The 20,547-nt window shown below is 44.0% G+C and overlaps 1 protein-coding gene across 1 annotated transcript in view; it reads right to left on the bottom strand.

Annotated features, from left to right (window-relative positions):
• The window catches only part of shisa8b (shisa family member 8b), a 40,792-nt gene extending 21,814 nt beyond the window's left edge, over window positions 1–18,978 (bottom strand). The window contains exons 1-3 of the mRNA XM_029763937.1: window positions 18,362–18,978; window positions 17,852–17,959; window positions 4,270–4,388 (exon numbers count right to left, since the gene is read on the bottom strand). Coding sequence (XP_029619797.1) covers window positions 4,270–4,388; window positions 17,852–17,959; window positions 18,362–18,978 — 844 coding nt within the window. The remainder of the gene's footprint in view (window positions 1–4,269; window positions 4,389–17,851; window positions 17,960–18,361) is intronic.
• Window positions 18,979–20,547: the final 1,569 nt, after the last annotated feature.

Raw genomic sequence — 20,547 nt, 5'->3', positions numbered from 1 at the left:
TTTCTTTTCCCAAAGCATCTCTTTCTTTTCCCAAAGCATCTCTTTCTTTTCCCAAAGCATCTCTTTCTTTTCCCAAAGCATCTCTTTCTTTTCCCAAAGCATCTCTTTCTTTTCCCAAAGCATCTCTTTCTTTTCCCAAAGCATCTCTTTCTTTTCCCAAAGCATCTCTTTCTTTTCCCAAAGCATCTCTTTCTTTTATCAAAGCATCTCTTTCTTTTCCCAAAGCATCTCTTTCTTTTATCAAAGCATCTCTTTCTTTTATCAAAAAATCTCTTTCTTTTATCAAAACATCTATTTCCCTCCCCACTGGAAAAGCCAATACTGTTTGGCGCCATAATGTACTATAATGTCCCACTCAACTAAGTGAGAAACAGAAAGGGATGACCCTTAACAGTCAATTGAGAGGACAGAGGTTATGTAACGACTGTCGTAGCGAGGGGACCAAAGCGCAGCGTGTTGAGTGCTCATAATGACTTTTTATTTTAACACAGAACACTAAAGAAAATAACAAAAGCGAAAAACGATCAACTCACAGTTTTGTCAGGTACTGAAGACTAAACAGAATACAACTACCCACAAACACAGGTGGGAAAAAAAAACTACTTAAGTATGATCTCCAATTAGAGACAACGAGGACCAGCTGCCTCTAATTGGAGATCATCTAAAAAAACAACAACATAGAAATAGAAAACTAGTACTAAACATAGATATAGAAAACATAGAAAACACAAAACACCCCCTGTCACGCCCTGACCTACTCTACCATAGAAAATAACATCTTACTATGGTCAGGAAGTGACAGGTTATTAAAACCACAGCATTTTAACAACATCTCCTTCAGAGCCAGACCATTTAAATTTGCCTGACAACTGTGCCAATCCCACACTCTGAGACAGAGTGAGATTAGAGCAGTGACAGAACTATAAACCAGAAGCACTGGTGTGTCAAACTGAAATCCTTTAGAAAGAAGAAAGGAGGGAAAAGAGGAGTAAAAAGAGGGATTGGTGAGCCTAGCAGAGTCTACGGTTCTCACCGTAAATAATACATCACCGATGGCCCAAATCCTCAAGACTGGAGGAGCGCTGTGCCGTGTGTGTGCGTGTAATCCACTAAACTGCATTTGCGCAGATGATCCAAGTCCAATCTCTAGTGCTACAGCCAAGGCCTCCATCAACACACAGTAATACAGATCCTTGATGTGTGTATGTGTTTGTGTGTGTTTTGAGTGGGGATCACAGAAAAGACTGTGGCTGGTCTGAGATCCAAAGGTTTTTTGGGGATTGAGTGTGAGCAGACCAGTGTGTGTGATGTGTGTAAGTATTTGTGTGTGTGTGATGTGTGTATTCTCTTTAACCTAGGTCTATGGATGCACTGTCAGCTGGAGGGGTGGGGGAAAGGGTAGGGGGCCTCTTAGATCAAACACTCCCCACCACCCCTCTCTCTCACACACCCCTCTCTGTCTCTCGCTCTCTCTCTCTCACACACATCCACACACACATACACACATCTGGATGTATAGAATTGGCACATGCCCGTTGTGGATGGATGTTCTGGTGGGCTGGCTAGTTGAGTTTGCATGGTGATTGTTGCCGGTTTCGTTATTGATGTTTACCAGTTTACCATGTGTATCGTACAGGTGGCCTATTTACTGAGGATGGTGCTGTCATGACGTTGCCCTCTTTGGGTACAGCGAGCACCATCCCCCTCTCTCTCTCTCTCTCCTACACCCAGGCTGCTGTTAGGCAGGTCATAAATTCCTGGAGGAGATTCTTCCTCATGGCCAGACAGTATAGAGAGAGTTTTCATAGAGAGAACAAAGGAACTTCTTCCACCTCACAGAACTTGAGAACTGAACAATATTAATGCTCTGGAGAATGTATAAACGGTCAGTGAAGTAGCCAGCTACGAACTGGTCCGTTTGGTACAATTTTGTGAAACTCATGAGAGACAATACAGCCACATTACCATAACCCTGTTTATACAAGAGTCTCAGTTATGAGGCTTACATCTAATTGTTGTATAAAATGAATGCGTAAAGATGAAACTATTTGTGAAATTCTGTAATGTGATTTTAAACTGTTTAATGAAGGAAACTCCAATTCCCGCCCCCATGAGCACAGACATTGATCTGGCATTGTGGGATAGCCCCTTTCTGCTCTTCCGAATATAACCCCCACCTTGGGAATTTATCTTTAGACCATGCTTCTCTCAATTACGAGAGGGCTAAGGTTTGAGTAGAGACCAAGCTTCTCTCAATTACGAGAGGGCTAAGGTTTGAGCCCATTGCTGAATTCTTAACCATACCACGTGGTTAACTCAGACTATCGAACCGACAGAATAATAACAAATGTTTGATACTAATTACTAGTCTGCAGCTAGGAATTCGGTATCATTGAACGTTCATGTGCAAAGGATTAGCATTTCAATTGTTATAATTATCAACTTTGTAGTGTCTTTTATCTCAGTCGACACCCACTTCGCTTTTGTCCACCAAGCCGCCATGCCGGTTTAGCCCACTAGGGCACATTCCCCTATCATTTCCTTGTAACCATATCTACTTGTTTGTTTGTGCATTTCTGTGATTATTTAGTTAGTTAATAAATAAATTATTTTAAGACAATTGATGTATGGATGACTCATAGTGAAGACTGGGTTCGTGCAGATAACCAACAATTTACGACGTTTGGAATGAGACTAACGTGAGGTAAAGAATAATTCATTAATTAGAAGACTAATTGATCAGATATTAAAATATCTGAAAGTTATATTAGGAAAATTATAACTTTGTAATCTGAATATTTTCCTTGGTGCCCAGATTTCTTAGTTAATTACAGTTACATGATTAAGTTAGTTTAATCACGTAATAATAATTACAGAGAATTCTTGATAAAAATAAGTCTTCCGTTTAATGATGCCAAAGACACGACAGTGTTGTCCCTGGTTTTCTTCTCCACCCCCTAGTTCCTTATCTCCTTGATGTGAGTAGTATCTGTTGTTGCCACTATCAGACAAGGAGCTCTCCAAATTGATCCCTCACTGATGTTATCAACCACTACGGCATGCTTTGTGTTAACTTGACGCCACTATCAGCACAGTGTACACACCATTGAATTAGAATGAGTCATTATTATTCTACGGTAGCTACACACACATACATGCATATTGTGATGCATACACAGCCGGAAACTAGTGAAGTATGTACAAATACATGTCATTTCTTTAGTCATTGAAAGAAGTCTCCAGAAATCATGTGGTACATCAACAGTACAGATGTTATATATGTAGAGAATCATTTCGTGAATCATTTCGTGATCCTATAATAGGATGGACTGAGTTGTGCTCCGCTCTGAATACCTCGAATAAGTCATAGTGTGTTTGGGTGTAGGGTTATAAGTGACCCCTAGACCCTCATCCTGTAACTACACTAATGAGTCAGCTAGGTTTTACTCAGCACTGAAACGGCAGTGTTTGGTCTGGCTGCTTTAGTGATGCAAGAGAAGAGAAGGGGCTGTTTGGTAAAGTTTTCCCATCAAGCAAAAGTACAGTGAGAGAATTTGTTAGCCTGTGCCTGTGCCTGTGCCTGTGCCTGTGCCTGTGCCTGTGCCTGTGCCTGTGCCTGTGCCTGTGCCTGTGCCTGTGCCTGTGCCTGTGCCTGAGCCTGTGCCTGTGCCTGTGCCTGTGCAGTGGTGAAAAACTGTCATACTTGAGTAAAAATAAATATACCTTAATAGAAAATGACTCAAGTAAATGTATAAGTCACCCAGTACAATTCTACTTGAGTAAAACTCTAAAAGTATTTGGTTTAAAATATACTTAAGTATCAAAAAATAAATTATTTCAAATTCCCTATATTAAGCAAACCAGATGGCACCATTTTCTGGTTTTCTAATTTACAGAAAGCCAGGGGCACACTCCAACACTCAGACATCATTTACAAACAAAGCATGTTGGTTTAGTGAGCCTGTCAGATCAGAGGCAGTAGGGATGACTAGGGATGTTCTCTTGATAACTGCGTGAATTGGACTATTTTCCTGTCCTGCTAAGCATGCAAAATGTAATGAGTACTTTTGGGTGTCAGGGAAAATGTAAGGAGTAAAAAGTACAATATTTTCTTAAGGAATGTAGTGAAGTAAAACTTAAAGTAGTCAAAAATATAAATAATAAAGTAAAGTACAGGTACCCCAAAAAAACAACTTAAGTAGTACTTTAAAGTATTTTTACTTAAGTACTTTACACCACTGTGCATGTGTGCTGAGTAGCTGTGCTTACCGCTGCGGCTGCGTAGCATCCTAGCTGAGATGTAGTTGGTTTCGATAGGGGGGTTGGTGATTGTGCTGTCCACTGAGCTAACCTCTCCTCTGGGCTGCTTCAGAAGCTCTGTCAGGGTCCTGTGAATGGACAGACACACATATTACAGTTAGACTTTAGAATGACTCTCTACATGTGTGGTGATTGAGTAGGAACAGTGAGTGGGGATTGAACCAGCTGATCCCGTGGTTATAGGCAATCGACCCAAGCCCTAACCCTAAACTCCTGGGCAAATATCTCCCCATAGCTGGCCACTGTGTGTGACTGTAGGCTTAGTCAAAGACAAAAATAAGAACAGCAGCACTGCAGGGGAACATGGGAGAAAGTGATAGGAGCCAGAGAATTGGGCTGAGTGTGTGTGAATATAATCTGGAGAGAGAGAGAGGGAGAGAGAGGTGGGAGAGAGGGAGAGAGAGGTGGGAGAGAGAGATGGAGACAGAGAGACTGACACTGAAAATGGGCCATTTTAATTGCGTGTAATCTTATCAAGCACACAGTGTCACACTCATAAATACCCTAAAACACACTGCCACGTCATTGAGCTGTGTGTAAGGGAACACACTGCTCTACTGAAAGACATCATCTCTCTTTCTCTGTGTGTTTGTGTCCCACGGACCCAGACCTCAGGAAGGGTGGGGAGTCAGAGCTCTCCTCTCCTCTCTTCTCCTGGGAGGACTTTCCTGAACAGATTGACCTTCCCCTGGGCTGTGGTTACCTGTACAGTACATTATGTGCCAGGAATGTGTATAAATGTGGGAAGGGTACTACGGTGAATTTGCCCGGGCCCATTGGAACTGCTGAGTGGGACAGTGTGTAGGTGTGATATGTGTGTGGGACTGCCAAATTCTGCCCCTTAGGGAGTGCTGTGGTGGCGTGCTGAAAAGGAAGCAATGTTGATGTCAGACATGATAGCTGGCTGTTTTCAGATGGAAAAAATGTCTCGTCTACAGGGACTCCTTCCCAGTGGAGGAAAAAGTACCCAATTGTCATACTTGAGTAAAAGTAAAGTCACCCACAAAAAAACTACTTGAGTAAAAGTCTAAAAGTATTTGGTTTTAAATATACTTAAGTATCAAAAGTAAATGTGATTGCTAAAATATACTTAAGTATTGAAAGTAAAAGTAAAAGTATAAATCATTTAAAATTCCCTATATTAAGCAAACCAGACGACACCATTTAAAAAAATAAAAATACGGATAGCCAGGGGCATGTTCCAACACTCAGACATCATTTATAAACAAAGCATTTGTGTTTAGTGAGTCTGCCAGATCAGTGGAATAGGGATGACCAGGGATCTTGATAAGTGTGTGAATTTGACAATTTTTCCTGCCCTACTATTCAAAATGTAACAAGTACTTTTAGGTGTAAGACAAAATGTATGGAGTAAAAAGTACATTATTTTGTTTTAGAATGTATTGAAGTAAAAGTAAAAGATGTCAAAAATATAAATAGTAAAGTAAAGTACAGATACCCCAAAAAACTACTTAAGTAGTACCATACCAATCGCTGATGACTTTGTTTTGTACAGTACAACACCAGTCGTGCCCCTCGTCACGACAAATGACTACAACGATGGCAGTCTCAGCCTAAATTATGTAGTGAAAGACAGAGCAGCAGAAGAATTTAGTGTATTTTAGGCTAGTAGACTGGTGAATCGCCTGGGGGACTTCACAGAGGTGTAGGGCTTCAAGGGGGTTCCGTGTACAGTGGATGAAGACAGGGGCTTGGTTTTAACTTTTTTGTTCCGGTAAAATTAAGAAAAGATTGTGCTCAAATTGTGTAACTACTTGGCCAATAAAGGTATTTCTTTAAATAAAAAAATGTCTCTCTTTCAAGCCACCTAAATCTCTAAATATTCCATTTTCTCTTTCTCTCTCACCCTCTCTAATGTGTCACGTCCTGACCAGTATAAGGGTTATTTGTTATTGTAGTTTGGTCAGGACGTGGCAGAGGGTATTTTGTTTATGTGGTTCGGGGTGGTGATTTATTTAATAGGGTGTTGGTTTAGTTAGTTTCGGGTTTTGGGGGTTATGTTCTAGGTTTGTATTTCTATGTGGTCTCTAGTCTTTTGTATTTCTATGTCTAGTTTATTGGGGTTGGACTCTCAATTGGAGGCAGGTGTTTTCTAGTTGCCTCTGATTGAGAGTCCTATATATGGGTAATTGTTTGGTTGTTTCTTGTTTTGCCTGTGTGAGCATGACAAGACTGTTTTGTTGTTCGTGCGTTCTTTGTGTTGTTATTTTGGTGTTCTCTTTATTTAAAAATAAATAACAAGATGAGCATCCACATTCCTGCTGCGTTTTGGTCCTCTATTCCTGACGACAACCGTTACATAATGTCACTCTCTTTTACTTTATTTCTCTTTCTAAACCTACGTTACTGTCGTTCCCTCACTACCTCATGTTGTCTCTTACTCACTAGCTGACACTGCCTAGGGCTTGGTTCTCTCTTCTTTTGGCTCGCTACTAAACAACTTGCTGATTAAGGCTTTTAATCTGCAACAAAACTGCTTTTATCTCTGGGCATTTAGGGCATTTATAGTGGCTAAATTGAACTTCCATTTCAGGCTCTATCTAGGTGGAAGTTATACCCTAAATGTACACTAATCAAATCAAATCAACGTTTATTTGTCACATGCGCCGAATACAACAGGTGTAGACCTTACAGTGAAATGCTTACTGCTAGGCTCTAACCAACAGTGCAAAAAAGGTATTAGGTGAACAATAGGTATGTAAAGAAATAAAAACAACAGTGAAAAACAGCAGTAAAAAAGACAGTGAAAAATAACAGTAGCGAGGCTATATACAGTAGCGAGGCTATAACAGTAGCGAGGCTATATACAGTAGCGAGGCTATAACAGTAGCGAGGCTATATACAGGCACCAGTTAGTCGGGCTGATTGAGGTTGTATGTGCATGTAGATATAGTTAAAGTGACTATGCATATATGATAAACAGAGAGTAGCAGTAGCGTAAAAGAGGGGTTGGCGGGTGGTAGGTGGCGGGACACAATGCAGATAGCCCGGTTAGCCAATGTGCGGGGGAACTGGTTGGCCGGGACAATTGAGGTAGTATGTACATGAATGTATAGTTAAAGTTACTATGCATATATGATAAACAGAGAGTAGCAGCAGCGTAAAAGAGGGGTTGGGAGGGAGCACACAATGCAAATAGTCCGGGTAGCCATTTGATTACCTGTTCAGGAGTCTTATGGCTTGGGGGTAAAAACTGTTGAGAAGCCTTTTTGTCCTAGACTTGGCACTCTGGTACCGCTTGCCATGCGGTAGCAGAGAGAACAGTCTATGACTGGGGTGGCTGGGGTCTTAGACAATTTTTAGGGCCTTCCTCTGACACCACCTGGTGTAGAGGTGCTGGATGACAGGCAGCTTAGCCCCAGTGACGTACTGGACCGTACACACTACCCTTTGTAGTGCCTTGCGGTCGGAGGCCGAGCAATTGCCGTACCAGGCAGTGATGCAACCAGTCAGGATGGTCTCGATGTTGCTGCTGTAGAACCTTTTGAGGATCTGAGGACCCATGCCAAATCTTTTTAGTTTCCTGAGGGGGAATAGGTTTTGTAATGCCCCTCTTCACGACTGTCTTGGTGTGTTTGGACCATTGTAGTTTGTTGGTGATGTGGACACCAAGGAACTTGAAGCTCTCAACCTGCTCCACTACAGCCCCGTCGATGAGAATGGGGGGCATGCTCGGTCCTCCATTTCCTACTAGCCTAATGTGTGTTTGATGTAAATTAGGATGAAATTATAATTAAATGACTACGGTAAGGTACAACAAATGAACAAATTGTCAGAGCCCTTAATAATATAGTTGTTAAAAATCGAGAACACTATTTTCATACCCTTCTCTTACTTTAATTTTACTTAGTCAAAAATCCTATTTGGCCATCAGTACGGGATATAAAAAACCTGTTAATAAATCGGAACAAGAGATGTTAATCATTACTGCCCACTCATTTGGGACTCAGCCTACAATGCGTTTGTCTATCAAATCAAAACAATACAGTATCTTTAAGATCATGGAGGTGAGAAACAAAACATAAGGTATAATCCTCCATTCCACTTGAATCCAAGTAACTTCATGATAACATCACAAGTCATTCAGTTATTAAAGACATGACTGTCTTGCTGTCAATGAGAAACAATAGGATTATGTCTTTCTCCTGGAGGGCAGGGAAGGTCACAGCATTGAGCATCACTGAGGACACGTAGCCCAGCCTACATACAGTACAGTCTCTGTATGCGTGCCAAATGGCACCCTATTCCCTATATAGTGCCTTACTTTTGATCATACCCCGTGGTGCACTATATACGGAATAGGGTGCCATTTGAGACGTAGTCTCTGTATCTATAGCCTCTTATATCTGACTTCCTGCGTCAGAGCTTTCGTGATATCATCATCGCTAATCCTTTGTGGTGAAAGCGCATCATATCGAATTACAAGGAGAGCCTCCTAATGCTGTGTAACAATCAATTACCCCTCCTCCCATATCAGGAAGGAAGATGGCTAATTAGCAACACTCAGTCCTACTCTTCGTCATTCACCACCACGGCTTCCAGCCCAGCACAGTCCCCACTCTAATGATAAGGGAATCTAGCCCTGTAAACTGATGTACTAGCATATCATAAATAGGACTGGTGGAGTTATGCCACACATGCATCTTACAAGAATATATGGAAATGTCTGCTCTATCCAAAATTACAACCAACTAATTGCAGCATTAAAGCAAAAATGGAAGAGGCAAGTAGAAGGGGGAGAAAGTAAGGAACTTGTCTGTCGGCCCTGCATTAAAGATCAAAATTGGTTAAAGAAAATTGTGATAAGTAAAAAAGTATATCAGTTTCATTTGAAGACCAAAATATTGACAGCTGCGCCATATATATTACAAAATAGTTGGGAAGAGATTTTCGATGTACCGATTCCATGGCACATGGTTTATGAACTGACACATAAAACGACGCCGGATTCAAAACTGAGTTTTTCAATTATTATAAAAAATAATTTCAACTCTTAGAATGTTATATATATAGGGGACACAACCATCCCAGTTCTGAAGAGTTTGCTGCGTAGAGCCAGAATCATTAAATCATTTGTTTTGATACTGTCCATATTGCTTGTTTCTTGTTTTTGGTCACAAGTTCAGGAATGTGTAACACTCGTCGTTGAAGGAGGACCAAAATGCAGCGGGTAAAGTGCTCATCCTCTTATTTATTAAAGAAAACACTTAATCAATACAAAACAAACGACGAAAACAGTCCAGTAAGGTGCATAGACTATACTAGAAACAACCACCCACAAAACCCAGCGAAAACAAACACAACTAAATATGGCCTCCAATTAGAGACAACAACAACCAGCTGTCTCTAAATGGAGGTCATTGACAAAACTCACATAGAACTAGAAAAGCTAGATAAACATAGAAATAAGAAAACTAGAACCTAAACCCACAAACAAACACCCCCTGCCACACCCTGACCAATTACAATGACAAATAACCCCTTTTACTGGCCAGGACGTGACAGTACCCCCACCCCCCAAAGGTGCAGACCCCGAATGCACCTCAAAACAAAACCCACAAAAACAACCCCAAACCTAAAGGGAGGGAAGGGAGGGTGGCCACCGTCAACGACGGTTCCTGTGCTTCACTCCCCTTCCCAATCCTCCCACCACGGAGGTGGCTCTGGCTGTAGCTCCCATTCAGCAGACTCTTGGCTGCACGGCATCGCTGGAGGCCCTGGGCTGAGAGGCGTTGCTGGAGGCGTCGGGCTGAGAGGCGTTGCTGGAGACCCCTGGCTGAGAGGTGTCGCTGGAGGCTCCTGGCTGAGGGGCGTCGCTGGAGGCTCCTGGCTGAGGAGCGTCGCTGGAGGCCCCGGGCTGAGAGGCATCGCTGTAGGCCCCGGGCTGAGAGCCGTCGCGGAAGGCCCCGGGCTGAGGGGCGTCGCTGGAGGCCCCTGGCTGAGGGGCATTGCTGGAGGCTCCTGGCTGAGGAGCGTCGCTGGAGGCTCAATGCTGGAGAGCGTCTCTGGAGGCTCCTGACTGGGGAGCGTCGCTGGAGGCCCCGGGCTGAGAGGCGTCGCTGGAGGCCCTGGGCTGAGGAGCGTCTCTGCAGGCTCCGGACTGTAGGCCGTCTCTGCCGGTTCCGGACTGTAGGCCGTCTCTGCCGGTTCCGGACTGTAGGCCGTCTCTGCCGGTTCCGGACTGTAGGCCGTCTCTGTCGGTTCCGGACTGTAGGCCGTCTCTGTCGGTTCCGGACTTTAGGACGTCGCCGGAAGCACTGGACGGGGAACTGTCGCCGGAAGCTCTGGACGGGGAACTGTCGCCGGAAGCACTAGACGGGAAACTGTCGCCGGAAGCTCTGGACTGGGACTGCGCACTGGAGGCCTGATGCGTGGGGCTGGCTTAGGAGGCGCCAGACTAGTAACCCGCACCACAGGGCTAGTGCGAGGAGCAGGAACAGGACATACTGGGCTGGGCAGGCGCACTGGAGGCCTGATGCGTGGGACTGGCTTTGGAGGCGCCAGACTAGTAACACGCACCCCAGGGCTAGTGCGAGGAGCAGGAACAGGACATACTGGGCTGGGCAGGCGCACTGGAGGCCTGATGCGTGGGACTGGCTTTGGAGGCGCCAGACTAGTAACCCGCACCACAGGGCTAGTGCGAGGAGCAGGAACAGGACATACTGGGCTGGGCAGGCGCACTGGAGGCCTGATGCGTGGGACTGGCTTTGGAGGCGCCAGACTAGTAACACGCACCTCAAGGCTAGTGCGGAGAGCAGGAACAGGACGCACTGGACTGGGCTGACGCACTGGAGGAAGAGTACGAGGAGCAGGAACAGGATACACTGGGCCATGAACCCTCACCGGTGGTCTGATGCTTGCAACTTGCATCAAAGGTCCTGGCTCAATGCTGGCTCTAGCATGACACCTGTGAGGAGCTTTCACCAAGCGCAACGGGCTGTAGCTGCGCACTGGCGATACGTGCGTATCTCCGCATAACACGGTGCTTGCTTGCTCCGTTGCTCCCCATAGTAAGCACAGGTGCTCCTTCGTGCCCTTTCTGCCAGTACCTCTCTCCGGAATCTCGCGTCAAGCTCCTCGCTTGATTCCTTGACTGGCTCCTCTTTGCTCCACGGCTCTCCCCTGTACGCCCGGGAAGTTAGGTCAGGGCTCCCCCCTGACTCAGCCCAATTCCCTGTATGCCCCCCCAAAATGTTTTTGGGGGGCTGCCTCCTCACCTCCTGAAATGGAGGATATAATTCCTCATACCTCCGTCGTTCCCTCTTAGCTTCCTCCAGCTCCTCCTTCGGGTGCTGGTACTCCCCAGCCTGGTGCCATGGTCCTTTACCATCCAGGATCTCCTCCCATGTCCAGGACTCCAAATAGCTCTCTTGCTGCTCCTTCCTCCGCTGCTTGGTCCTTCTTTGGTGGGTGGTTCTGTAACACTCGTTGTTGAAGGGGGACCAAAATGCAGCGGGTAAAGTGCTCATCCTTTTATTTATTAAAGAAAACACTTAATCAATACAAAACAAACGACGAAAACAGTCCAGTAAGGTGCATAGACTATACTAGAAGCAACCACCCACAAAACCCAGTGAAAACAAACACAACTAAATATGGCCTGCAATTAGAGACAACAACAACCAGCTGCCTCTAATTGGAGGTCATTGACAAAACTCATATAGAACTAGAAAAGCTACATAAACATAGAAATAAGAAAACTAGAACCTAAACCCACAATACCCAACCACACAAAACAAACACCCCCTGCCACACCCTGACCAACTACAATGACAAATAACCCCTTTTACTGGCTAGGACGTGACAGAATGGCTGAAGAATTGAAAAATTTACCTGGAGCTAACTCTGCAAATAGCACTGCCTGGTGATTTGAAAAGCAATAATATTGATCAATAATATAATAATATTCTTAGCAAAAAAATGTATCTTTAATTTACAATCTGGAGAAACTATGAGAATAGAAAGGTTAAAATATTTTGTGAAACATCACAGCACAGAAAAATATATGGCAAATAGAAATCAAAACTGGATGGTGTTCAGAGATAGATGGGAGGGGTTGAGTGGAGCTGAAGGGTGGAACTAAAAACAAGATAACTAATTAACTAAATATACTGTGTCCGTAAAATGTACATAGGTTCAGAACTTTTGTGAAACTGGACAGTTGGAAAATATATGGCAAATAGAAATCAAAACTGGATGGTCTTCAGAGATAAAAAAAAATACAATCATAAACAAAGCATAGCCATGGGAAGTAGGGGTGCTGAGAGTGCTGCAGTACCCCTGATAAATCACAATAATGTTTTTTTTAATAATTACCCCCCAAAAAGTACTAATGTAATTTCTCCTTTTATTAACTCTGTGTGCAGTTTCAAAAGCAGAGATGTCCTTGTACTATCTGCCATAATGTTTTCTCCTTGACTTCATAAACCATATTCTCAATGAAGATATCTGGAAATTCTAAGTTTCAGCACTATTATCATAGACTTCAATGGAGCACTTCGTGTTCATACCCTGGCCTGGATTTGGAATCGGTGTGAATAGTGTCATTTGAATTGTTGAAATTGGTGTGATGGTGATGAGCACAGAGTAACGAGAGAACAATAGACAGGAAGGAGACTACAGCAAACAAATTAGGCCTTGATGAGTTATGATGGAGTGTGTATGTGTATTTTCGCGTTTGTATGTTTATGGACGTGTGTCACCTCAGCTGACCTTTTCCCAAAACAATACTTAACCTCTCTTTCTGTGTCAGCCCCAATGCTTTGTGATGTCACTCTCACTCTGCCTCTCTCTCCCTCTCGCTCTGTACATCGCAGCCTTTCTCCCTCTCTCCCTTTCCCCATCTTTCTATCTCTTACCCTCCCTTCATCTCTTTCTCCCTTTATCTCCCTTTTCCTTTTTCTTTCCCACTAGCGCTCTCTTCATTTCCCCCTCTCCATCCCTCTATCAACAATGCAGTTAAATCTCACTCAGAATCCCCTGTCAGTTTGGATTATGGTTACAGCACTCACATACACCCAGTGGCACTCTACGGCCATATGGGAACATGTACACCCATTCAGGGAAACATTGGGAACACCAATAACCAATTCCAAATCGACCCCTATCCATCATTTCTATAGTCTTCATTTAAAAATAATAGATTGGTTTTAGTGTTTGTAATATGATATTGGGCGCGCTGCCCAATGCTACTGCCTAATGGAACGCAGATCTAAACAAGTGCTCAGAAAGTAGAAGCTAGGGTTCCATATGGAATTGATCATTAAAAACATTCAGGGCATTCAGAAACACACAGGATTCCAGGAAATACTGTTTAAACCTGTATATTATCTATCCAATCTTTTCAGATCCAAACAGGTGCTGAGGTGGTAGAGGTTAAAAATCGATTTGGAATTGGGCATAAAACATGCAGTGGCATCCAGACAGAACCACACAGGAAACCATCTTTAAAACTCACAAGCACACTAACCTGTCCTCTATGGACAGCCAAACACAGGATACATGGTCACTATATGCTATAACTAGCAGCAGGTCTGGGCACAGATGATTCATTAATACTACCTCAACACTTTCTCTCTTTCTTGCCTCACAACAGAGTCCCCTGGTGTTGGTTTCCCTGAGAGTGTGGTATCTAGCTTGCCTTACATCCAATTCTGCTCCATGTTGTGATATTCAGAAAAAAGGGTAACATGAGAATTCAACCCCTTGGAGCTGAGTCAATGAGCAGTGACCCTCATGTGTGTCTGTCCAGGGGTGAGAGGGAGAGCCCGAGGAGGAGGTCAGGAGAAGGTAAATGTCACTAAGTATCCATCACAGCTGGACTAGGATGAATGGATGGAGAGGGGTGTATAAAATCAGAGCGCACTCATAGCAAACATAAACCAACCCTGAAGGAAAGCTGAATGATAGAGGGATAGGATAGAGGAAGAAGGAGAGGAGGGGTGTGCTGCGTTCTATAAGTACCCAACTGTCTGTCTGTCTGCGTCTTCCTTTGGGTTGTGTCGTGGAAATTCATACTGAGAGAGACTTTATCATTTCTTCAAACAATCGTCTTTATTTAATATTGATTAATTATTGCAATAATGAGACTAGTCAACACAACACTCTTGACTGCTGGGCTGAGCAGCCTAACTGATAATGAAGAAACGGGTAGCCTAGTGGTTAGAGCGTTGGGCCAGTAACCGAAAGGTAAACATCTGTCGTTCTGCCCCTGAACAAGGCAGTTAACCCACTGTTCCTAGACCGTCATTGTAAATAAGAATGTGTTCTTAACTGACTTGCCTAGTTAAATAAAGGATAAATATATATATTTTTAAATATAGGAGACCTAAAAATGCTTAGTCAGGGCTAGTTCCACCCCTCCCATGTGGATCGGGGGGCATCATAATCCACCTTGGTTCATCTCCTGGTTATCCGCACGGATGTTGTTTTACCCCCAACCTGGCTTAGTTTCCCAGATGACAGGAAGATGAGACAATGAGGGATTGTTCAAAACTCTTCCAAGCTATCTCTATCTCGGGTCACACACCACATCTTGTCTATGGAATGCCAGCTTTAGGTTTTTATAACAAAGTCATTGTCAGCTTAAGGTATCTCTAGGAAAACCCATTTACTTGACCATACGCCCAGACTAACAGCAGGAAGCTAGAGTGAAAACCATACCTTTACAGAAACACAGCATTAATAGAACAGAAATATCTTACTATTAGTCAAGTATATAATCGTTAACTATTAATATCAAACAAATCAGGTAAATACATAATTTTTCTATCACAGTTGCTCGCAGTGCAAACACATTTTTCACATGGTGGCAGGTGACTCTCATCTTTTAACCTTTTACTGCAGTGGGCTAAATCAGGGTCACACAGAGTGTTTCTTGGTAGTCAAACAAATCTACTTTGAAACAAAAGTACACACCTCACACATATGGTTCTGGACTTAAAACAAAGAAGACACCTGTACTATGTCAGATATGAAACTGTATATACTGTACATCACAGAAGACTGAAATTATTACAAAAACGTTTGACATAGAAACATTGGAGTTTCGGCAGGTTTTTTGAAACAATGTTTATTAATTATGAAATTATGAAAAAGATTTGCAACATTCCACCCATGAGGCCACTAGATGGCAATTTGGTCATTTTACTGCAGGAAAGGGGTGTTTTACGATTTCTTTTTTTTGTGTCTTTTTTACAACAAAATACTGAAAGTCACATTGAAACTCAGCAGCAAAGGAAAGGCGACATAAACGGTGTAGCTCATCAAAGAAGAATGTAGAGTGGGAATTGGGAAAGCAATTACATTTGTTGAGGTTTATTTTCTGACATTTCTATTGTTTATTTGCCTCATTGAAGGACATAGCAGTATAACTAGGGTCAAACCCTTTTAGAAGCCATCTTAGTCCCAGTTTATATAACATGATATCTAAAGGGCCAATGGCTTGCCGTGTGTCCCTCTCACACACACACACACACACACACACACACACACACACACACGCGCGCATACAGGCACATGCACATGCACGCACACACACACTTAGATCAGATCAATGGACCACCCCACCAGGCCTCTCTCTTCCCCATGTTAATTCTCACCCTTGGTGGTGTAAAGTGGATACTGTTAGCCATGCTATCATGCCTGGTGCCCGTGTCCATCTGAACCATGCACTACCACAACCTAAACGTCAGTATCATCATTCTTCTTGAACTATAAATCACTAGACAGTATGTGAGGCATGATGCCTTTTAGGATGAATGTCATTGTTGTTTGTTTTAAGTCCCTTCCAGTTGATGTCTTCCATTAGATTCGACATGCATCACCTGGGGGCGGGTAGAGTGGCACATTCTGTCCTTTGGGAATCAAGAATTGGAGCAGTGTGTGATGGACCGTGCACTGCTAACTGCTGTGAGGTTTTAGAGGGGGATTGAGAGGAGTAATGAACTAACACCTGCCCTGGTAGAAGCTGACTACCAGATGTGAGAGCACAGACACCCCATGCTGGTCTAATAAGGGCCCTATAGAGCAGCACTGCAGGGTGCCTGTTGTCGAAAGAGGGAGAAAGAAAGGAAGAGAGAGAGAGAGAGAGATGGACAAAATGGTCTGTGTAGAAATGAGTTGGCCTCTAGAGCATGAACACAGCTAGACCAGCCAGGAGTAATAACTGGGCAGCAGAGGAGTTGCGACAGTATTCCAGTAATCTGAGAGAAGTTTATTTAATCTGTGCGAGTCTAATCTGGCCAGGGCAGTTAATCTGTTAAGAAGTGTTAATCAGCCGAGGAATGTATATAGTCGGGGAGCGTTCTATTTTTGAGAGGTGTTAACCTCTGAAAAATATTAAATCCTGGGAATATTTATCCAAACTGAAGACGTAGACGACCTCGTACGAGAGCAACTGTTCACTCCCTGCGGGATAACTACTGCATATACATGGATTTCAGAGAGAAATAAAAACATTCCTTTGGGCTTTTTATTTATTTATTAAATGTATTTAAATCACTTTTTTTATGACAGGGGGATCGTTGAGGTCATTAGAAGATTTCCATATCTCAATATTGGCTAGGTGGAGTTATATGAAACCATAGAGGAGGTATTAACTATTGGCTAATATAGACATTACTGTAAAAGAGGCAACAAAAGTCAGCAGTCGAGAGAAGGGAGAGATCGAGGGGAAGTGGAGGAGAGAGTGAGAGAGGGGAAAAGGACAAAGGGAGAGAAAGCGTGAAAGGGAGAGAAAGCGTGAAAGGGGGGAAAGAACAGCACAAAGAAAGGGAGTTTGAAAGGAAAAGAGAGAGAGAGAGAGAGAGAGAGTGAGAGAAAGATTCTGATGGGGCGAAATCTCTTCTCCCTGCAGCCCTGCCTCTGTTGATTACCTCAAAAACCCAAGGGCTGCCGGAAGAGAGCAGGAGAGAAAGGTGTAATACAAAAACCCAAGGGCTGCCGGAAGAGAGCAGGAGAGAAAGGTGTAATACAAAAACCCAAGGGCTGCCGGAAGAGAGCAGGAGAGAAAGGTGTAATACAAAAACCCAAGGGCTGCCGGAAGAGAGCAGGAGAGAAAGGTGTAATACAAAAACCCAAGGGCTGCCGGAAGAGAGCAGGAGAGAAAGGTGTAATACAAAAGAAAGAGAGATGAAGAGAGCAGGAGAGAAAGGTGTAATACAAAAGAAAGAGATGAAGAGAGCAGGAGAGAAAGGTGTAATACAAAAGAAAGAGAGATGAAGAGAGCAGGAGAGAAAGGTGTAATACAAAAGAAAGAGATGAAGAGGAGGAAAGACAACACTGAACCAGATATTTAACCTGACTGACGCTGGCTAAAACACTGTACAGTGAGATGAAGCCTGAATGACAAGTCATGTGATGTACATACTGTAGCTATTGGGGAATATGATACATTACTTGGAATACTTGAAACTTCCCCTCAATGTTTTGTTTTGATAAGTATATGTGGAATTTTTGGTTTGTACTGTAAACAGATTTTGCTTGATATCTATAGATTACTATACTGTACCTCTGGCCATATTGTGATCTCCTTCCTCTCTTTGTCTCTTTTCCTTTGTGCCTTTCTTCTCCTCGCTCTCTCTCTCTCCCTCTCACTTTCTGGAGCAGGTCATATTCCCTAAAGATTGTTGGTAAACACAACATCACCCTGCAGTTACTTTCAATATTCAACATGACAGTGTATGAATGTAATTACAATACTGCCTAAAGTGATCAGGTAGCTTCCTGAAATGTTGATGAAATACACAAATCATATCATGTCTTATCAATGGGCATGAAAACATTTATTTGTTTCCCCTGACAACACAATACACACATTTCTTTAAAAGTTGCCAAAAGACAATGATGTAGTGGAATTTGCCTGATTCATTTGATGGTTGCAGCACACGCACACACGCACACGCACACACACACACACGCACACGCACACGCACACACACACACACACACACACACACACACACACACACACACACACACACACACACACACACACACACACACACACACACTCCCTCACCTGGAGTTGCTGAGGTCGTTCTGCGCCCCTGCCGATCCCCTGCTCTTCTCCAGGCCCAGTTTGGTGAAGATGCCCACCAGCACCATGATGGCCACCACTCCACAGATGATGTAGACAATCATATGGGTGCGGTCTCTCTCCTGGTTGCCATGGCCATCGGTCACCGTGGAGATGGGCTTGCCCGTGTTGGCCCAGATGGGTGTGTCATAGTTTGAGCAGATGCTCTGGTCGAGCCGCTGCCCTCTGAACTGGCAGCAGAAGCGGTAGAAGCAGGTGCCACAGCAGTACAGGAAAACACCCATATTGCAGTTGAAAGGTGGGTCCCACTGGCCCATCACATCATAGTAACCTTGGCAACGGGTGCCTTTGGTAGGGATGGCATCCTCATCATCCGTGATGTCGCCGCTGGGCGTCGACACGCCGCTGAACTCTGTGGTTACTAACGTGGTGACGGGCTCCGTCGTGGTGGGGGTCATCGGAGCTGTCTGATTGGCTGTCTGGGTTTGGACAGTGTCCGGGTCAGTGGTGGTGGAGCTGATGAGGTCCTGGGCCAGGCTGGGCCCCGTCAGGATGAAGGATAGGAAGAGGAGGAGGCAGGACAGGGGGCACGCTGCCATGGTAAACCCCATCCTCAGTGCCAAGCTGAGGCTTTAGAACAGTCCTCTATGGTGAGTCAGACCAGAGGTCAAAGTCTCAGAGCAGGGCTTGTAGTCAGAGACAGACCAACAAGTTTGGGGAGAAACAACAAAGAAAAATCTAAAGTCCAAAATTCTAAAGTATGTGGTTCCTGTGTCTCAAACAAATGAATACTAACTGACGTTCCATAGTTTTTCAACATAATTGAATTGTTCACCCATAGTTCTATCACTCACATACGCGATTTATGAATAATGGGAACAGACAGAGCGTGTTTGTAGATTTTACATTTTTGTTTTGGTACAAGCATGCCGGTTACTCAGAACAGTGCAAAATAGCTAAAATATCTGATGCTCTGGACTAAAATCCTCTGAACCATCGTAGTAGGTTTGTCTTACCTTTGTCTTTTGAGATTGCCTTTACAGAAAGCAGCAGTTTCAATATAGCAGGGTATATTCCATGAAAAATTAACCACAAACTTTACTCAGCATTTTTCTCTATAGGGTAAAGGAGTTTGTATTTTTCCTTATGTTTTTTCCATTCTCCAAGTAGTTTTGTAGCAGCTTTGTCCACCACAGGCAACCTCTCCTCTCGTTAAAGCAGTGTTTCCCTGTTCCTCCTCCTAGCTCAGTGTTTGAGGGTGGCTTGGAGGTCCAGACCAGACCAGTCCACTTGTGGTTGCAATCCCACAGAGCACCGCGCTGCGCTTGCTGACAATCCTGCCTGTGTGCGCGTGTGTGCGAGTGTGTGTGTGAGAGTGTGTGTGTGAGAGTGTGTGTGTGAGAGTGTGTGCGTGAGAGTGTGTGTGTGCTGTTGAATGCGACTCGCTCTGAGCTCCGTGAAAACGTAACAGTTCAGGAGCCAAATTCAATCCCCTCTGCTCAACACAATGAACGAGAGAGAGAGAGAGAGGAAGAGCAAGACAGTGTGAGAGTAGAGAGAAAGAGAGAGAGAGAGTGAGAGAGAAAGGGAGAAAGGGAGGGAGAATGAGGGAGGGGAGGCAATCCTATAAACCTGCTGCTCACATCATCCCCTGAGAAGGAAGGAGGGTAGTGGAAGACATAAAAAGAGAGCACAACTGAGATGTTCTTAACTTTCTGTCACAAATGACCCTGTTTTTAAGTAAGTACTGTATATAAGTGTGTGTGTGTTTGTTCTGCTCTGTCTAAAGGTATGGGGCTAAAAGTCAGACAGTGGACAGCTAACACCTGTTTTTATCCCTCCTGTTGTTTAGTTGCAGGTGCTCTTGTTATCTCTCAGTCTGCTTCTCATTTGTCCTACACTCATTCGATTTCTCTCCACCCTGTCACACAGCCCCTCACACGGTGAGCAGATACATGTGTCTGAGAATGAGTGTGTGCATGTGAGGGTGAGTGTGTTCGTATGTGTGTCTCTGTGTGTGCATGCTGATGTGTGTGTGTGTGTGTGTGTGTGTGTGTGTGTGTGTGTGTGTGTGTGTGTGTGTGTGTGTGTGTGTGTGTGTGTGTGCGTGCGTGCGTGCGTGCGTGCGTGCGTGCGTGCGTGCGCGTGCGAGCGTGCGGGCGTGCGTG

This window comes from Salmo trutta, chromosome 10 (assembly GCF_901001165.1).
Source record: "Salmo trutta chromosome 10, fSalTru1.1, whole genome shotgun sequence".
In the NCBI taxonomy this organism is placed as follows: domain Eukaryota; kingdom Metazoa; phylum Chordata; class Actinopteri; order Salmoniformes; family Salmonidae; genus Salmo; species Salmo trutta.
The sequence above is the reverse complement of the archived record's forward strand: the minus strand, read 5'-3'. Positions and strand labels throughout refer to the sequence as shown.